Source organism: Cetorhinus maximus, chromosome 15 (genome assembly GCF_964194155.1).
Source record: "Cetorhinus maximus chromosome 15, sCetMax3.hap1.1, whole genome shotgun sequence".
NCBI lineage: Eukaryota > Metazoa > Chordata > Chondrichthyes > Lamniformes > Cetorhinidae > Cetorhinus > Cetorhinus maximus.
Genome location: NC_135893.1, coordinates 85292226 through 85313094, shown reverse-complemented (window position 1 = coordinate 85313094; position 20869 = coordinate 85292226). Strand labels below are relative to the sequence as shown.

At 41.6% G+C, this 20869-nt stretch overlaps 1 protein-coding gene across 1 annotated transcript in view; it reads right to left on the bottom strand.

The window, feature by feature from the left end:
* Nucleotides 1-504: 504 nt before the first annotated feature.
* LOC144690306 (otoancorin-like) overlaps nt 505-20869 on the bottom strand; it is a 45144-nt gene continuing 24779 nt past the window's right edge. The window contains exons 18-26 of the mRNA XM_078557661.1: nt 20201-20294; nt 19525-19654; nt 15394-15581; nt 14500-14655; nt 7963-8105; nt 5751-5887; nt 2859-2956; nt 1625-1798; nt 505-639 (exon numbers count right to left, since the gene is read on the bottom strand). Of these exons, the coding sequence (XP_078413787.1) occupies nt 505-639; nt 1625-1798; nt 2859-2956; nt 5751-5887; nt 7963-8105; nt 14500-14655; nt 15394-15581; nt 19525-19654; nt 20201-20294 (1255 nt within the window). The remainder of the gene's footprint in view (nt 640-1624; nt 1799-2858; nt 2957-5750; nt 5888-7962; nt 8106-14499; nt 14656-15393; nt 15582-19524; nt 19655-20200; nt 20295-20869) is intronic.

The following is a 20869-nucleotide window of genomic DNA, read 5'->3' as shown; positions in this document are numbered from 1 at the left end:
CTCAGCAGGTCTGGCAGCAGCTGTGGAGAGAGGAACAGAGTCAACGTTTCAAGTTCCTCTGACTCTTCTTCAGAGCTCTGTTTCTGTTTTTTTTTCCCAGATTTCCAGCATCTGCAGTATTTTGCTTTTATTCATAAAATCTGTTTGTCAATAATAAAAAAAAACCCTAACCGGGTCACTAGTGTCCTTGGTGGGGGGACCTGCCAAACCGTGTCTAGTCTTAGCCTTCACATGACTCCAGTGCTAGATTAAGTAGTTGACTTTGAATGACCTCAAAGCAAATAAGGATAAGCAACACATGGGTATCATGGCCCACATCCAAAATACAAATAAATATCTTCCTAGATCCCTAGCTTGGCTGCAATCTGCTCCTATTGCACTGACAAATGAAAATCATGAAATGGTAGACATTTCTGAGCTTTGAAATTAACATGAATGCTCATTCAGCTCTCCAAAAATTCATTAGCCTACTACTTTACAGTTTAGCAGGGATACATTCACACGTTAAATGGTTACAATGGACAAATGTTGTGCATTGGAACAGTGGTCCTCATCAGTAAGTTGGTCCTCAGGCAATAAAATACACGATGGTACAGGCAACCCAAAGTAGGAGGCAATTTCTACCATGAACAGTTGAACCTGTTAAGAAATGTAATTAACACAAAAGAAGGTATTAGAAACGGAAGGCACATTAATCACTGTACCATAGAAACTTATCCTACAGAATATTAATTTCACAGTTCTAACACTTTGATGATTCTGTTAATATCCAAAATCAATTCATATTTCATAATCCTAGAATCTTGCAGCACGGAAGGAGGTTATTTGACTCATTGGGCCTATGTCAGCTCTTTGGAAGGGTCATTCAATTCACCCCAATCCCCCTGCTTTTTTCCCCATTTAAGTATATTTCCAATCCTTTTTGAAAGTTCCTGTTGAATCTGCTTCCATCACCCTTGCAGGCAGTGCATTCCAGATCATATCAGCTCATTTTATAAAACCTTTAACTGTTGATGGAGGGTCCAACAGCAACTTTCATTCATATGGTGCATTTAATGGAATAAAATGTCCCAAATCACTTCCCAGGAACATAATCAAGCAAATGTTGACACCAAGTAAAAAAGAAAAATATTAGGACTGGTGACCAAAAGCTTGGTCAAAGAGGTAGGTTTTAAGGAGCATTTTAAAGGAGGAGAGGGATGTGGAGAGATTTAGTGAGGGAATACTAGAGTTTAGGGCTCAGGAAGTTGAAGTCACAGCCATCAAAAGAGGAGCAATGGCAATCAGGCATATACAAAAGGCCAAAGCTGGAAGAGTGTTGTAGGGCTGGAGGACATTATGGAGATAGGGAGAGGGAAGGCAATGGAGCGATGGTACATAAGGAAGATACATTAAAGTTGAGGTGTTACCAGACCAGAAGCCAATGTAGGTCAGTGAGCACAGGAGTGATGGATGAATGGGACTTGGTGTGAGTTAGGAGGTAGGCTGCAGAGTTTTGGAAATCAAGTTCAATTATGAGTCTCTGTTTTGTGTCTGTAGACATGAGTATGTGTCTGATGATAAATTTATAAGTTTCACATGCACGCACAACAGAATGTTTCCAGTTCAGCACAGGAGGAGTTACAAACTTACTATCTATGACTGGGGAAGCAGAGGGCAGCATCTCAACTAAACCAGCTCCATCCATGGCTGCCCGCAGGCTGGAAATCTGTTCTGGGCTCAGTGCAGCTTTCTGAGACTCTGTGACAGCGGCTGCATTCTCAGGTCCAAGGTTTTCTAGCTGTTTCGGGGAAAACTCCTATTAAAAACAAAACACACAAATTACTCATCTATCAATCGTGAACTAAAATTCAGACCTGACTCAGTGGATCTCGCTTCTGAGTCAGAAGGATTTGTGTTCAAGTCCCACTTCAGAAACTTGAGCACAATGTCCAGGCTGACGCTCCCATTGCAGAACTGAGGGACTGCTGCACTGTCAGAGATGCCTTCTTTCAGATGGGTTGTTCTTGGAGAGGCTTTGTCAGTCCTCTTGGTTGGGCATAAAAGATCCCATAGTACTATTTCACCACTTGCTACTTCTGACCTCTCCTTGCCGTGCTTCTTTTTAAAATTTAGATAAGTGACTCATGGATAAATACACCCACTGTGTGACTTAGTGCGGTGCTGAGCTCCACAGAAGTGATTGTAGATCTGCGCTGAGTTTGATTTTCGCAGTGTTCAAATTGCCCAATGTCTAGGCTCTCCCATGTGAACTGGGTGACTTGTAAAAAGTTACCAGGGGGACGCTGCCAGTAATGAGAGAGTGTACCTCAGTGCCACTCCCTTCATTCTGGAGTGGGCCACAACCCACAGCCTTCTGACTCAGAGGCGAGAGGGCCCCCTACTGATTCCCAGCTGACATTTTGCAGTGATGACATAGGTGCCATTATTACTCAACTTAATATTTTCCAATTTCTGTTAAAAATTTATTACAGTTTCCCACCTCATCACATTATTCGCTCTTCCTCTTGAAGGAAGCTTTGATGGTACAGCCATCAACCCTGCCCCCGCAATGAGGCCATTTATGTCCTTTATCTATTGCAAATATCTGAGTGATGTGTGTGGCTATGTCCAGCTTTATGAAGCTAAGGCAGTCTTCCATTTTCCCACTGTTAGCTATACCTCACTAAATCACTATAAGATGGGGGAAGCATCAACATTAATCAAGTTTACAGTCTGATTTCAAAGATCTCTCTGTGTCGCTAAAGTCAAAGCAAAACCTCTTGCTAAAAATAATAGCCATCTTGATCCAATACCCGAACTCTGTTCACAGCAGGGTCAGGATTTAGGAGGAGTTTGGTGCGTCTTTCTCTACTCACTTTAAATACTTCACTGGGCAGAGCAGCTATTGCCGCTGGCTGAAAGTAGGGCATCAGGTCATCATTCAGGATTCTTATCTCTTCTTTGCTCATCCCAGCTGTGAAGAGGAGATGCACAATATACAGTGAGCAACCAAAACTCTAAGCAAGACCTGGCCCTGGTCCCTCCCTCAATGGGATCAGTTACTTCTGGGGGTTCTAATTAACAGGCCATTTTAATTAAATCTTACACTGGAGGACAACAGATTATTTCAAGTATGAGCTTTACTTATGCACCAATTGTAAATTTTACCCCCTACTCATGTGGAGCATTAAAAAAAGCATAGACCTGTTGGGTTGAATGGCCTGTTTCAATGCTGTAAATACTTTGTAGTATTCAGTGATTGGTTGGCGATCGTAAAGAACTGTTTTGAATTCAAAGGTGGAGATCATGACAATGAAGCCCAATTCTATTCTCATCTGTTATTTGCAGTTGTACTTTCCAGCAGGAAAGAGAGGTTTATGAAACAATAATTAGGATTGGGAACCCTGATCAATTCCCCCATCCCACACCCCAACCCCATGAACACTAGAACATTCCCACAGGGGGCTTGACTGAGTTCAGATCAGGAATCAAACCTGGAATCATCCAAATCTGTACCACATGAGTTAGTGCATGGTCCTGAGTCCTACCTTCACCTGGCTAAACATCAATGCCCGAGGAGCTAGTCTCTAAACCTGAGATAAAAACAAAAAGCTAAAAGCTACTGCGGATGCTGGAAATCCAAAACAAAAACAGAATTACCTGGAAAAACTCAGCAGGTCTGGCAGCATCGGTGGAGAAGAAATCAGTTAACGTTTCGGGTCTTCATGACCCTTCGGCAGAACTGAACCTGCCTCCCTCAAGAACTGGCTGGTGACAACAAGTCTCCTGTCATACCAAGGGTGGTCATTGAAACAAAATCATGTTTTGTTGCTGTCTCAAGATACACTGGTATTAGCCAGTTGGCTGTAGTGATGTTGTTAAAGGTTAATTTAGGGGTTAATTTTAACCTAACCCACTCATTGGGAACTGGAGTCGGGAGCAATGTTGGCTTTACATCTCAGCTGATTTTAACTCTCCATTAGACTGAATCGCGAGCAGTACTGGGCAAGATATAAAACCAGCATTCCCCGTCCCCCAATCCCATGGGCTTCTACAAACACAAAAGCAAAATACTGTAGATGCTGGAAATTTGAAGTAAAAACAAAAAAATGCTGGAAACACTCAGCAGATCAGGCGGCATCTGTGAAGAGAGGAACAGAGTTAAGGTTTCAGGTTGATGACCTTTCGTCAGAACATTTATACCCAGTGAGTTTGGTTAAAATTACTCCCTCTAAAACTGAGAATTAGTTAAGAAATCCATTTTAACACAAAATAATTACTTAAGTTCTATTGTTGAACTGAAAATTGAAAGGTTGACAGTCACTATGGCAAAAGGTATAAAGGTCAGGTTTTCACAAGTTTACATGAGATTCGCTTTATCACTCTAAATGAGAGACTTGATCTTGCTGTTTTGAGGGCAGGCTCTTTGGTGTCACACTGACTAATGTTTTTCTGTACAACTGGAGATGCCAGAATGGAGGTTGAGACGTGGACTAGAAACATGAAAGTGGTGGTGAGATGGCTTTTTAAATCAAACTTAAAAGTAAGAGTTGGGAGGTGGGTTTCTGACAGACTGAATTGGCTGTAATGTGCATATCCTCTGTGACTGCCCCTATCTAGTTGACTGACCATGAGCATGTTCAGGTTCATTTAACTGTTAATAAATGCGAAAGAGTTTGACCGCTTGTGAATTGGTTCTTGGCTATAGGAATAGGATTGAGTCCTTGGTCAGTAATAATGCAAACCTTCACCTTCTTAACAGTATAATTCTTGAATTAACCAATCATCTCCATTGCTCGTTGCTGGTCCATGTCTGCTCCATTGCATAAGCTGTGTAATGCATATCAGTAATTCTGGAAATTTGCAGGCTTGGGTTTCACAACAGGAAAAGAACCATTGCAGGAATCTCATGATAACTCTCAATGGGTTCACTTGTGTCCTTCAAGGGAACCCCGTCTATTCTATATGTAACTTGATCTTCCATACATGGTTGATTCAATTCTTCAAGGACATAGGAATGGGATGTAAATGCAGTCTTTCCAGCATCACCCACACCCAAATTATCTCTCACACTCTCAGATACACATATTCACAGATGCATACTTGCCCCTGGTCAAGTTCCAATCCTTACCCAGCAACCACCCATTTTCTTTTTCAGAGGCTCTCGTCTCAACATCCACAACCTTCCCACCCCACCATGGCACCCCATCCCCCCACCAACCATTGCACCCCCCTCCCCCCAACCCCCAAAGCCAGGTTAACAGTTAACACAGCATTGACTGGGGAATGAACACAAAAGATCCTGTTCTGTATAACTCAGTAATGATACTGGAGTTAATCACCTCTTCTGTTCCTGAGCTTCAAGCTTCCCTCAGTTAATTGATTTGGTCCTCTCATTTTTTATTTTGCCAACCAATTTTGTATTTTTAAATTTTCTCCACCATCATGTATAATTTCAGTTTTTGCTTTTAAACTTTACTTAATTCTATCCCATTAAAAAACTGCAACTGTTCTCTTATATCCCTTGGGAGGAATTTTTGAGTTTTACCTCCTGCTATGACCATCAGGGTATTTAAGTGGGAAGGGCCGAATATGTCACAGAGAAATTGCATATGGAGGAGGGGAATGGGTTTTAATGGGATCAATGACCTTTTGCCATTCCTTGATCTCTTAAATCCTTAAGCCCTGTTGCTATTTATTTTCTACTCTTTGGGCTATTCTTTCACACAATGTTTTCCCACTCACACACACACGCTCACCAATCTAACCTGCTATTGTTCCAACCTCCTGGAGAATGAAGTTGCACCAATCATCGACATTTCCAAAGCCATTTCTCGCTTTCTTCAACAATTCCTGGAGGACCTCCACTTTGCAGGCAATCTCACCTATCCTTGCAGCTACAGCACTGCAGGCAACACAACAGTCAAGTGTAATCCACCAGCCAGAGTTGAATTCAACAGTCATGGTGCAGGCCAGAGGCCATGAGTTCAAACTTTACTGCAGCATACTGTGAAATTGAACTTGGTAATCTGTGCGCAGGCACTAGAGAATGACAATAAAAAAGGTACCACTTTGATGCAAAAATCCAACCACAGTCCCTGCTGCTGTACATGTGAGCAGGCATCACTCACCCAGACTGCCTCTCTCTTTCGGGGCAATATTTACATCCTGATATCCATGGAGAGGGAGCAGGCGATACCTATTGATACACTTGAGGCCTTCTGTAACCAGTGAGTACCAGATGGACTGAAATGCATCATCGACATTGGGAACCACATTTTAATCTAATTTTTATGTTTCCTTTAAATTTGATGTCATTTACAGTTTATTATTGGTACTTTGGCACTTATTAACTCTTAATGATGATAACATCAGTCATCGACAATGACTCTCTAAGCTGCGCAGCCATGGAAGGATCCAGAAGCTCCCAAGCAGGATGTGCACAATTCGGCTCCTTTAAAATTACTGTGTGTGCACTACTGTGCAAAAATATAAAGGGTTTGCGCACTTAAACTAACCGCCTGCAAAATTAAGAGAATATGCTGGTGATCAACTTATAAAATCAATATAAAATATTTAACATTCTTGCAAAGGCAACTGGTTTATGATCTGAAAAGGCCAGTACTACAAGCCAAGGAAAGTTTATTTTTCTCATCCTCTCTTTTAATGTAATGAGCCAGCTGCATCTCCCTGACTTCCAACTTTGTCATTGGGAGCAGATGAGATCTTGGCAGAAAGCTTCCATGTCTGTGACTGGGTATATCCGGATTTTTAAAAAAGGGAAGTGTCAGTTTTTGCTTCTTCAGGAAGTTATAATGGCCAATACACTAGATCAGAGGGTCTTCATGTGGACAATGCATTTCTTTCCATGTCACAGCAAAGCTAACAACAGCTGGAAGAACAGAAATCGGAAAGACTCATCTATTTTAAAAAAAGTCTGGTCAGTGCCAAAGGCTGACAGTGTATGGGAATGTGAATTGGGCAAAAGGATTGTAGTGCAACACTCCAAAGTATGGCATACTACAAGAGAGGACTGGATATGTAAGTGATTAAGAAACCTTAACAAGATGCAGTCCAGGGAGTAAAGCATAGCTATTTCTGCATGAAGTAAGGCGGGGGGGGGGGGGGGGGTGCTGCTGAAGAGGTTGTAACGGGTAACATCAAAACTGACATTAATTCAATGGATAGTGGTTACCCCTTTGTCCAATATTGATTTGATTGCAGTTGTCAAGATATTAAGGGGAACTGATAGTGTCAATAGAGGGAAACTATTTCCACTGTTTGGGGATTTAAGACTAGGGGGGCATAGTCTAAAGGGAGACCTTTCAGGAGTAAAATTAGGACCTCTACATACAAAAGGGCACTAAAAGTATGGAACTCTCTTCCGCAAAAGGCAATTGATTCCAGATCAATTGTTAATTTTATATTTGAGATTGATAATAACTTTGGCTAACAAAAATCTAAGGTATATTGGTGGGTATATGGAGTTAGATACAGATCAGCCATGATCCAATTGAATGGTGGAACAGGCTCAAAGGGCTGAACAGCCTCCTCCTGTTTCTATAAGTGAATGCTCACACTGACTGTCATTCACAATCGTCCTTCGGATAAGGGAACCTGCCATCCTTACCCAGTCTTACCCACACAGAACTCTAGGTTCAACATTGCGTGGTTGATCCTGAATAAGCAGAGTACAAGGGTCCCAGAGTCAATTAATGAAAATGTAAAGTCAAGAAGAAGCCAAAAAGAATAGAAAACAAGAAGGACTTTTTCTGTAGCTGTGTCTGGAGATAGACAGATGTGTATTTCACACAAATCATATTACATATACACTGTAAATCAGGAGATTCCCACATGGCCCTTGTTTCAAATATTTCACATCAAAAATGACACTAAACCAAAAAACATTAAAATTCCCATTCCATGCTCTCAAATAAACAATCAGTCACATTGCTGAGTTTTGTGTAAAATGGACTCTACCTGTAGGTGGCAGCACTCAAAGAGCTGACTTCATGGTCATTCATGGCACACAGCAAGGTCCCTGATCCAACCAGGTCCCATCCCTTCATAGTATCGACAGTCAGGCCAGAATCTTGGAGAAAGCCTTCCAAAATAGATCTAGCCTGTCAGAAAGAAAGAACACTTAATTATACAACAAGAAGGAAACATTATATGGGGCTTTAAAGTGCCTCAAGGTGCTTCATAGGTGTATAAACCTGACAAAATTTGATGATCGTATGAATTAGGAGCAGGAGTAGGCCACTCGGCCCCACAAGCCTGCTCTGCCATTCAATAAGATCATGGTTGATCTAATTTTAACCTCAATTTCACATTCCTGCCTACCTCAAAAACCTTTCACCCCCTTGCTTATCAAGACTCTATCGACTTAAAAGACATTCAAGGACTCTGCCTCAACCACCTTTGGCGGAAGAGAATTCCAAAATTTCAACCCTCAAAAATGTTTTCCTTGTCTCTGTCCTAAATGGACAACCCCTTATTTTGAAACAGTGACCCCGAGTTCTAGATTCTCCCACAAGAGGAAACATCCTTTCCACATCTAACCTGTCAAGAACCCTCAGTTTCAATCAACTCACTTCTTACTCATCTAAACTCTAGTGGATAAAAACCTAATCTGTCCAGACTTTCCTCATTAGACAACCTGCCCATTCCAGGTATTAATCTAGTAAACCTGCTCTGAACAGCTTCTAATGCATTCACATCTTTCCTTAAATGAGGAGACCAATACTGGACACTAATCTGTCTAAGGAAATAATAGGACTGGTGACCAAGAGCTCAGTAAAGAGGTAGATTTTAAAGGAGGAAAGAGAGGTAGGGAGATGGAGAGGTTTAGGGGACAAATTATAGAGCTTAGGGCCCTGGCAGCTGAAAAGTCACCAATGGTGGAGCAATTAAAATTGGGGATGCGCAAGGGGCCAGAATTAGAGGAGCACAGTGATTTCAGAGGGTTGTGGGGCTAGAGGGGATACAGAGATAGGGAGGGGCAAGGCCATGGAGACATAAGGATGAAGATATAAAAAATACAATGAATATACTTTAATTTTTATATAAACCAACTGGAAACATCCCCACTGAGGACTGGGTTTCTATGAAACTCTTTCAGGTTATACCTTTGCTCATCCATTTTGTCTCAAATTTCATTCAATACCACTAACTTCACAATTCTGTTACGTTTCTGCATATTTTGAGGCAAGTTATGCTCAGTGAAGGCCAAGGTCTCTGGGGAAAAGGTGGTTGCTGTGAATTACCTCACTGTCCTGCCCCTTCACAGACCCAGATTTGAATCAGGCCTAGAAGGACTGAAAAGCTATTTGCCTCTCCCAGCTGTCTCTATGGTGAAAGACGTGTGGGTCAGTATCTCATGGCATTGATGTTAACTGGTGGTTTTCAACACGTGGACTAGGGCATGATCAACGTGTCTGCTTCACACAGCCTCTCTGGGATGATTCAGTGTTATGGCACAGCCGATGGTAAATGCTCAGTTGTTCAAATCCCAGAGGGAAACTTGAAACAACTACCACAACTAATTTTGCAATTTGTATGTTTCGAGACGTGTGTCTTGAATTCAGTAGTAATAAGACCACCAAATCTTACAGGCTTTTACAAAATTATTTTAAACATTTTTCTTGTTAAAAAAGATTTTTAAGCACATACATATGTCTACAAATTACTACTATAATAACTCCAAACCACTTTCACACTTGCCTAGAAGGTAACTCAATGTTACATTTAAATTTTCAAGTACCCCCTCATCATTCAGTTTGACTAGGGGAAAATCAATTTCAGAATCTTGCATTTCTACTTCTTTCTCATTATCTACCACTACTAACACCTCCTTTTGGTCCTCTTCCCTGTCAAAGTACTTTTTAAGCTTATTTACATGACACACCCTCTGCTTCTTTCTTCTATCTGGAGCATTTATTAAATAATTCACTTCACTCAGCTTCTTTTCAATCCTGTAAGACCCACTAATTTCTCATAAATCAATTTCAGTGGTCCTCTCATCTCATGACCATGAACTAGTTCAAGAGAACTAAAACCAGTCAATGCATTAGGAGCGTCCCTAATCGCAAACAACAAGAATGAAATCCTCCTATCCCAATCCTGTGGATAATCCTGACTATATGTCCTCATCATAGTTTTTACAGTTTGATGCCATTTTTCCAATGCCCCTTATGACTCAGGATGATAAGCTGTTGACTTCAACTGTTTTTTCCCCAAACTGTTCATTACTTCCTTAAATAGCTATGACATTAAATTTGAACCCTGATCTGATTGTATTTCTTTAAGTAAACCATATCCTGTAAAAAAAAGTTAACTCTTCCACAACTTTCTTTGTTGTAATATTTCTCAAAGGTATTGCTTCAGGAAACCTGGTAGACACATCTATTATTGTCAGTAAGTACTGATTTCCACTTTGTTTTAGGGAGGGGTCCTACACAATCAATCATTGCCCTAGTAAAAGGTTCTTCAAATGTTGGAATGGGAATTAAAGGTGCTGCTTAATCACTGCTTGTGGTTTCTGCATCACCTGACATGTGTGACATCTTCTACTGAATTTGATTACATCTCTCTGCAATCCAGGCCAATAAAAATGTTTTTGTATCTTCGCCTGTGTCTTTCTAATTCTTAAATGTCCCCACATTGGAATTTCATGAGCTATCCCCAGAATCTTATTTCTAAATCTAAATGCTAGTACAATCTGATGCATCTCCCTCCAGCTTTAATTTGCTGAAGCATGATAAAGTCTCCATTTTCTCATTAAAATATTACCCTTAAGGTAATAACACTCGGGAATATGTTTTGTCCCTGTTTCTGAGTAAGCTGTCTGATATAAATATTTTATTTGCAAATCCTTTTTCTGTAACTCCACAGTTAAGTTAAACACTTCAGCTGAATTGTCTCCCAGTCTTTCTTTCCAAAGACCCTTATCAAACACAGTATCAGCTAACTGGATTTCCACACCTTCTCCCTGCTTTTTAACATCCTGTTCTTCTTGTTTCAAGCTGAGCCTGTGATCTCATTATCACACAATCTGGAAACAATCCAGAATGCACCCTCTGCAATGCTTGTGTTGAAAACATTTCTACAGGCTGCTCCACTACCATAGGCATCACCAACACCTGTGATCCAGCTATAATCATTACCCAAAATAAATTGAACCCCTGCAATGGGCAATTTTTCCATTACTCCAACAATCACCTCACCTGTTTTCCACTTACTCTTTAAATTTAACTTCCACAATGGAATAGGTTTAGCATCTCCATGAACCCCACTTATTATCACCTGTTCCTGCAATACTCCCTCTGAACAACAAATATCACTATCCCACAACATTAAGGATTGGCTAGCCCCTGGGTCTTTTAAAATTTTAACATCTTTACCTACTCCACCCTGTAAACATGGAAACACTTTCCCTTCACACACAAAACATTTCTGCAATCTGCTATCCAAATTCTCTCAGGTAAAGAAGTGGAATGTGTTCACAATTTACCCCTCACTGATTCTCCCCGTTTTACCTGCACAAACCACTGGTTTTTCCTGTGCCTGAACGTCAGAACCCACAGTACTTTTACTTCCAGTGTTTTTCTGCACCCCTATAATTCCAACATACTTCCCCTGCAATTTCCAACACATAGATTTCATATGTCCAACTTCATTACAATAAAAACATCTCAATTTTCAAATGTCACTTCTACCCTCAGCACCTTCCTTTTTATTCTGAGAAAAAACATCCTGCAAATTTCCACCTACTCCTCTTCCCTGACTACCCACCTTCCTTTCACCTTCCCACTTTCTATCCTTTGCTGATTTAAAAGGGTGACAGAAAAAAGGTTTAGCCCTATGAACGAACTCATAATCATCAGCTAGCTCTGCTGCTCGACTTACCAATTCAACCCTCCATTCCTCCACAGGAGTTCTCACTGCTGAAGGACTTGAATTGCTTGTACAAATTTAAACATCTCCCCATTGGGTTATGGTCTGGAAATAAGTCCTTCCCCACTTACTGGTGCCTGTTTTTTAACTGCCTGCATTTTAAGCTGGAATTCTCTCTCTCTCTCATTTCTCATTTCTAACCTAGCGTTTTCTTCTCTCTTTCCTGCCTTTATGCCTGTTCCCTTTGAAATGTTCTTCTCTTTTCTTTTTCTGCTGCCTCTAGCTCAAGTATTTTTGATTTCCTTTGTTTGTTCAAGCTCAAGCTTTTTCATTTCTAACTGAAGTCTCACTACTTCCAGCTGTCACTCACTAGTCAGGTATCCCTTCCAACTTTAAACGCTGTGCTATACCATGAATTATATCTGCTTTCTTCATCCTTGCAGAGAAGAAAACACATGACACACTCTCCTTAGAAAATAAGCCTTGTGTTGGCAACTATCATGCTTGGCTTTAGGTTTTCCTTTTTTTAAAAAAAAACCCTGTGATATATGAAGGAATGGTTTATCCACAGTTGGTCTGATAAGGTCCATATCCCATTGCACTTTCAGTGTAACTGTTTTCACATCAGCTGGAAAACGTGAGGGTATAATCATACCTGGCTGTGATCCTCCCATTGTTGAATAGTCTTCTGACAATAATCATACCAGGCTAAGTTACGAGGAAAGTTTGCATAGATTAGTCTTGTATACTCCTGCTTATTGAAGATTAAAGGGGTGATCATACTGAGGTATTTTAAGATGATTATAATATTTGATTGGGTAGATCGAGAGTAACTATTTCCTCTGGTGGGGTGTGGGGTGGAGTCCAGAACATGGGGGCATAACATTAAAATTGCACCTAGACTGTTCAAAGGTGATGTCAGGAAGCACTTCTTCACACAAAGGATAGTGGAAATCTGGAACTCTCTCCCCAAAGCGCAGTTGAAATTGAATTCTGATGAGAACTCAGACTTGAAATGTTAACTTTGCTTTTCTATCCACAGGTGGGTAGATTTTTGTTAGGTAAATGTACTAAGAGGTATGGAGCAAAGGCAGGTAGATGGGATTAAATTATAGATCAGCCATGATTCAACTGAATGGCGAAACAGACTCAAGGGGCTGAATGGCCTTCTTCTGTTCCTATGTCCCCTAATCTCTATAGCGTAAGCTGGTAGCACACTTCCCTGAGTCACAAGGTCCCAGGTTCAAGTCCCATTTCAGGGCTTGAATGCTAAAATCTACACTGGCACTCAGTACAGTGCTGAGGGAGTGCTGCATTGTCAGTGTCGTCATCTTTCAAATGAGACATTAAACCGAAGCCTCAATTGTCTGCTTAGGTGGATGTAAAAGATCCCATGGCACTATTTGAAAGATGACCAGGCAAGTTATCCTTGGCGTCCTGGCCAATATTTATATCTCAATCAACATCTCAAAGACTGATCATCTGGCCATTATCACATTGCTCTTTGTGGGAGCTTGCTGTGTGCAAATTGGCTGCCACGTTTCCTACATTGCAGCATGACTAGATTGCGAAAGAACCCAATGGTTGAGACATCTGGCGGCTGTGAAAAGAGCTATATTAATGCAAAGCTTTTTATTTTTTTCCTTTAATCATTGAGGTCCAGTTTGGTCATAAGGGTGTGAGGCACCAGAACTGGAGGGTAAAGGAAGGGAGCAGAGTTTACTCACAGGTTGAAGGAAGTCCATCTGGATCGTCAGTGGAATTGCGACTAGATGTTTGAATCAGTGTTGGTGCTGCTGCTCCGCCCCCCTCACCCCAACAAAGTTTACATTAAAACAACAATTTAAAGCAGCTTCAATTCAATGTATGAGAGTTAGGTAGTTCAGATGTGTTGTAGAATCATTTGCAAACCGCTCTACCCACAGATCTCATTGACCGTCATGTGAGGATGACAGCAACTGACTTGGCAGTGGTGAGTCACATGGCAATGAATCTGACCCAATCTGAGCTACAATGGGCAGAGCAGCCTGTTATTAATAAAATCAACAAGGGGCTAACCATAAATCACACCAGTACCGTCCGTAAGTGTTATAACCGTTAAAAATATATGTTTGCAAAGAAGTGAAAGATGCTCTTTTTAAAAGAAGACTTTACAGAAATGATCAATTTTCTTCATATTTTGCAGTGTTCTATTGGAAGTGGATAGCTAATCAGTAGAGAATGTCAGAAATATAATTATACAAATGTGGCAAAGCTTCCCACATCCCAGGCAGGTCTTGAGTTTGATTTGCTCCAAGTTCACTGATCTCAGCCAGACCAGAAGTTTCACTAGGCCTCAGCACCAGAAATCAAGCAAGATTCTCACTTACATTCACCAGCCTGGGAGCCATCCAGTGGGGAGCAGGTAAGGACAAGATGGGGCCTGCTTTCATGACCCTTCCCTAGTGGAATTTCCCTTCTTGGTTTCCAGATTAATAGCCTCCTGGGGCCAATACTGGGAGTGTATCAACAACCAAGGAACTGTACCAGGGAGAGAGGGAAAGGGAGAGAGGGTAACCAATTTCTTATTGGGTGGTCCCAAGTTTCTTGGCTGATTTCAGTGTAACTGAAGTCATCCCCTACCTGCATCGGAGTCCACTCGGTCTGTTGGCTCAGGGCAGTGATAGTGTCGATGGAACCAAGCTCCAGCTCTTTGATTTCACTCTCACTTAAAGCCAATGCAATTCGTCCAAGTGTGACGACCTGGTATTTCTTCCAGCTTTGAATTGGGCCCCAAGCCTTGTGAAAGGACAATTGGTATTTGTGAACATGAAGTTAAAACACTACATGCAAGGGCATCAGTCAGCACATCACCATTACAGAGTAACATCACATCCATATTACAGGAGCTGCTCCTGGTCCAGTGTTACCTGCAACAGACAATCCCACAGCACCAGCCAGGCTGAACCAGGCTCACCCCCTCCAGGTTTGAGGACTACACCTCTCTCCTGGCCAGCCTCCCACTCTCAGCAAATTTCAACTCATCCTTTAACTCCATGCCCTAGCTCATACCAGGTTCCGTTCAACCATCACCCCTGCACTCACTGACCCTGCATTCACTCCCAATTAAGCAATGTCTTGATTTTAGAATTCCCATCCTGATTTTCAAATCCTTCCATAATCTCACCACCCACCTAATCTCTCTAACCTTCAGCCCTACAACCCCCCACAAGATCTCTGCGCTCCCCTATTTTTGGCCTCTTTAGAATCCCTGATTTCTATCCCTCTACCATTGTTGGCCATGCCTTTAGCTGCCTTGGCTCCAAGCTCAGGAATTCCCTACCTAAACCTTTCCACCTCTCTGCCTCCTTTAAGACACTCATTAAAATCTACCACTTTGACCAAGATTTTGGTCACCTGTCCTAATCTCTCCTGTTTAGTGTGAAGTGTGCTGGGACATTTTACTATGTTAAAGGTGCTATATAAAAATGCAAGTTGTAATGTAGAAGGAGGAGTTGTGTTTATGTGCTCACATACCATCTTGGCTTTGTCCTTTAGAGCGGTGAGCTGTATCATATTAAAACTCTTCAGAGCACCGAGGAGCTCAACACTTTTAACAAAAGTCTGAATAGACATGCAGTTTAGCTCCTGGACCGACCAGTAGGCGTTGGCATCAGCCAGCTTGAGTATGTGATCAAAAGAAGGTGCTCGAACACCGTGACAATCTGCAGGGAGACAGAATGGGGATGACATTTCATCACTTCAGAACTCTGAACCACACTGGGATTTAAAACAATGTGATGGTGGAGTGCACAGCACACTGCACTGAAAGGGGGAGGAAAGAGAAAAAAATCACTGAACGTGCTTCAGAAAAATATTAAATTCAACATGCATCTTTAAGGATGAATCTCTAAATCAAGAGAAAATAATTGGAAGTAGCCAAAGTACGCGGGGCGGGGTGGGGGGCGCGGAGAGAAGTATCTAAACTGGCTTCTGAGTACCTGTTGTAAATGATTGCAGAAAGTTATGATTCACCCCGTGGACAAAAGATGAAATGTAAGAGATTTAGGGCAAGGAGCAGGAGAAAAATTTCAAATATTTCAACAACAAAAACAGGAGGTTATCAGGCTGTGAATTCACTTAGTGGTTGAAATACAGAGATTTCAACATTTCAGAATGTGCATAGTATGCTACAGGAAAGGGAGACCCAGGGTTTTGGGAACAGGGGAGGCTTATTATAACATGTGGCACACTCTCCTCTTGAGTCAGAAGGTTGAGGGTTCGAGTCCTATTCCAAGACTTGGGCACAAAAATCCAGCCTGACACTTCAGTGCAGCAAGGAGGGGGTGCTGCAATGTCGGAAGTGCTGTCTTTTGAATGAGATGTCAAAAGACACCGTCTGCCCGCTCAGGTGGATGCAAAAAAACCAATGGCACTATTTCAAAGACAATCAGGAGTTCTCTCCTTGGAATCCTCGGGCCAATATTTATCCTTCAATCAACGTCATTAAAAACAGATGCACTGGTCATTATTACATTACTGTTTATAGGAGTTTCCTGCATGCAAATTGGCTGCCATGTTTCCTACATTGTAACAGTGACTACACTTCAAAAATATTTAATTGGCTGAAAAGCATTTTGGGACCCTGGTGGTCATAGAAGGCGCTACATAAATGCAAGTCTTTCATTCTCTTGAACAAACACCAACATGGACTTGTTGGGCTGACTGGTCTTGTTTGAATGTTGCAAATTCTGTGTTTAAAAGAACACTTGACAACTGAACATTAGTTGAAAAGAAACAGAAAACAAACCCAATCATTGTCACATCCCTGATTTCCGACTCTAGGGCTTGAATGGGACAGATCGAGAGCACTCCCCAAGGCCCAAGAGGCTGCACACAGTCAGCTCACTTAAAGGTCAGCAATTTATATGTAAATGTTTTCAGTGAATCACGGAGCTGTGTAGGATTCAGGTGTGTGGGGTTTGCAGATCTCCTGGTTGCACCTCCCATCAGTCACTGAAACTGATACCAGCAACAAGCTTGAAGCTAACATCAGTTGTCTGGTGTAATCAGAATCAAATCAGGTAATGGCTTCACTCAACATTAAGGCAGCTAGCCAGGGCTCTGGTTGATGAGGTTTCTTTGCAACAGGTGGCAAAAATGTAAATAAATGGAACAGGGGAAGAAAAAATAAAAAATCAGCCAATAAACTTTCTCCAGGAAATAGCCGTGGATGAATCCGACAGAGACCTGGACACTGCCTGGAGAACCGACAGGAAATCCCTGTCAGTTCTGTGGGGCAGGCTGGGAGTCTGACAAGGGGCCTCTCCCGTGATTAAGTGGACCTGGTCTCCATGGTACCCACCACGATGAGCTGCATTAAATTCAACCCCTGGAAATCTGTCATGAAAATATAATAATTTTCATAATATTATTGTAAAGATAGCTTAATAGTGAGGTGTGTGTGTGTGTTAATTGAATTACAGACAGCTGGTCTGGGTACTTTGATGTGTCAGAAGGGAGCCTAGGTTTGAAATGCTAAATATGTAAACAGGGCTGAAGTTTTTGAATGTGAGGTGTGGAGCACACTTGCATTTTTAGATAAATCAGAGCTGTGAATTTCAAAGAAATGGTAAGGTGTTACATCTAGCCAACAGGGGCTAAGCCAAACGGTGTGTTTATTTTTCCCAATGGTTACTGATAATATAAGTGCCATGAAAGATTTATATTATGGAAAAATGTTGCAAAGACATATTGGGACAATGGGATTTACATTAAAAAGGGAGAAACCTGTATAAAAGGAGATGAAGTTATGTGTAAGAAGAAGGAATTCTAAGTTCTAACAAGTGTGAAAAGCCTCTAGCCTCTATGTACCAATCTGCTGTCTCCAGGAACCGAAGCTAAGAGAATTCATTTTAAATATCAGTGTCCAGGTTATTGTGCGCTTTGCCTGGGTATGTTGAAATCTATGTTGTTTTATTGTTGCCTTAACAGAGGTGTAACTGGGAGTCAAATTAATTAGGGGGGGGCTAGGAGTTATCATAGCAGTAATTTGTAGACCAATGTATGTGCTTAAAATAATTTATTTTATTAATAAATGTTTAATTTAGTTTTGTAAAAAAAACCTCTAAAACTCGGTGGACTTACTACTACTGAGTTCAAGGCACACATCTCAAAATAAAAATACAAATAGCAAAACAGTTGTGGCAGCTGTTTCAAGTTTCACTCTGGGATTTGAGCAGCTCAGCATTTACCATCCACTGTGCCATATAAAAATCTCAATGCTGATAATAAAGAACAGGTGACTGCGAGGCTGTGAATTCACTTAGCAATTAAAGCAGAGATCATGGCAACATTTCAGAATATATTAGATAGTTTGCTGCAGAAAAGAAGGATCCAAGGTTTTGGGAACAGGGCATCAAGGTGACCAATTCTCATGGAGAAAATTAAGGGACAGCCTACCATAGGGGTACAAGGGGTAGGGGCTGCCAGAGCTCTTGGAGCATGCAAATTGTGCACGTGCAAAATTTCCAGATTACAAACAATCCCGGCAACATGCAGCCCGGGACAGTGGACTCAGATACAGGACAATCCCGTAAAATAATTGGTCGTCCTGGAGGGCAGGTATATGGTGGATAAACACCAACATTCAGCTGAATAGCCTGATCTTTACATTGCAAATTTCCTTTGAGAAAGCTATCCAATTTGGCCCACTCCTCCCACCTTTCTCCACAGTCCTACACATACTTCCTTTTGCATGTCCATCAAGGATTTGGGGGTAAAGCAAACTTGACAAAAGCTGGGGATCTGGAGAGAAGGAGCAATCACAGGACTTCATCTCACAAGCCCCAGCATTGCAGTCTAAATGCGCTCCAATTCCAGGTTTAATGCAAGCGCTCCTGGGCTCACTCTCTCTCTCTCTCTCTCTCTCTACACTCCCTCTCCCAGACTCCGCCTGCTGCTTCCGTAACTGAGGAGACACCGTCTCCAATGGTTTACAGAGTAAATAAGCAGAAACTGCTTCACCTGGCAGGAAGGGCAGTAACCATTTTAAATCATTGAATTAATTAATTCAATAATTAAACTATTTTAAATTTAAATTAGTTAATTTTAAAAACACATTTAAAATAATGGTTAGAAGAACCAGAGGAGATTAGAAGAATTTTCTTTTTTAAAAGGGTTGCATGGTTATGAGCTGGAAAGTGCAGCCTGAATGGGTGGTGGAATCAGATTGAATAATAACTTTCAATAAAAGGGAATTGGATAAATATTTGAAAAGGAAATCTGTATAGACCTTTGGGAAAAGAGTGGGGGGGTGAAGTGGGGCTAACTAAACAGCTCTTTCAAAGAGCTAGCACTGGCATGATGGGCCAAATGGCCTCCTCCTGGGTTGTAAGACTGAGTACACAATCTAAATATTACACCTAAGCAGGAAACAGACACAAAACTTGCTTTACTAGCTCAAGATACAAGTGACTACTGATTTCAAGGTGGGCACCACCAGGCTGGATTAAATTTAACATTGGTTGGGAAAAACAGAAGTGGTTTAAAATCAACACAGCCCAAACTGAAAGCTCTTTCAGAAGGAAAGACTTTAGTTACAGGTGGATACGAGAGATGAACCATTTTTCAAGGTACACTCAGCTCTGTAAAGGAAAGGAGATTCACCTGGAGTTGGACTGGAGGGCTTATCATTCCCACTTGTTCTTTTGAGAGCACTGAACACCACAGTCAGAAAGTCCTGAAATATGACCATCCCCTCTACATCCAACGCTAACTGCAACAGTATATCCGGAAACTGAGGAGAAAGGGGGTGGAAAAAGGAAAAATAGAATTTAATGAAAACATTTAAACTCACTGAATGAAACTGATCTGCAGAAACAAACTTTTCTGTGGACTTCTGTCAGTCATAGAGGTCTACAGCACAGAAGAAGGCCTTTCGGCCCATTGCGTCTGCGCTGGTCAAACAATTATTCAGATATTTTGGGCCGTGTGACTGTCGAATATGATCTGTTTTGGAATGATGTATTTACAGAACTGAAGAGATTAACAACATGGACTGAGACCATTCAGCTCATCATGTCAATGTTAACGCTTTGCTTGAGCAACCTAAAACTAACCCTGTCGCCCCACTCTCTCACCAAAGCCCTCATATCTTCCTCTGCTTCAAATAATTATTAGCTTTTCCATTGAGAGATCCAGTGCAATTCTGAAAATCAGTTTTCTGACCAGCTGCAAGGTGGCAAAGCTGGCAGATATGGGCAAGGATGGGCAAGGATCATTTGATAGCTGTGCCAAGACACAGCATATAGTCAACAGAACAAAGGGGAGTGGGATCAGGTACCTTTTCAGCAAGAATGGTCAGGTCTTCCTTTGACAAGAGTGTAACTAAAGGTCCCAGATCCTGTATCAATTCAGGTTCCCAGGCAGTGGGATTCCTAGAATGGAAATACAGACTGTTAGAAAATTTGGCATTTTAAAACACAGGGAAAATAGGAATTCATTGGACTCATTAGATTTTTAACAAAGGGATATGGAGTTTTGTGACAGATCAGCTATGATCTCACTGAATTATGGAACAGACTGGAGGAGCTCAAGGCCTACTCCTGTTGCTATGTTCTGCACCATGTAACATTCAATTGTAAACTGATTGATAGTGTTTTGTTTACCCCTCATCCACCCTCCTCAGAATGCTGACTCATGCAGGTGTAAAGTGCCCCTGATATCGTCCACAATGGTTTCTGGCCCATAAGCCCAGATAAGCATTGCTGGTCGGTGATACCACTGTGAAGAGGCAACAGAGCCGAGCCAAACCATGGCCTCACCAGCTGCCCTTACACGTGAGCGAGCGAGGAAGGCAGGCAATGGATAGCGGTCATGGATGGGAACCTAGGCTGATGTTTTTCAATTGTTTGGATTAGAGGGATGGAGACCAGTTGTAACATTCTCCTTTATACCTGACCTGACATTGACTGAATCAGCAGAGAAAGTAGGGAACAAACCTGGGTGTGCT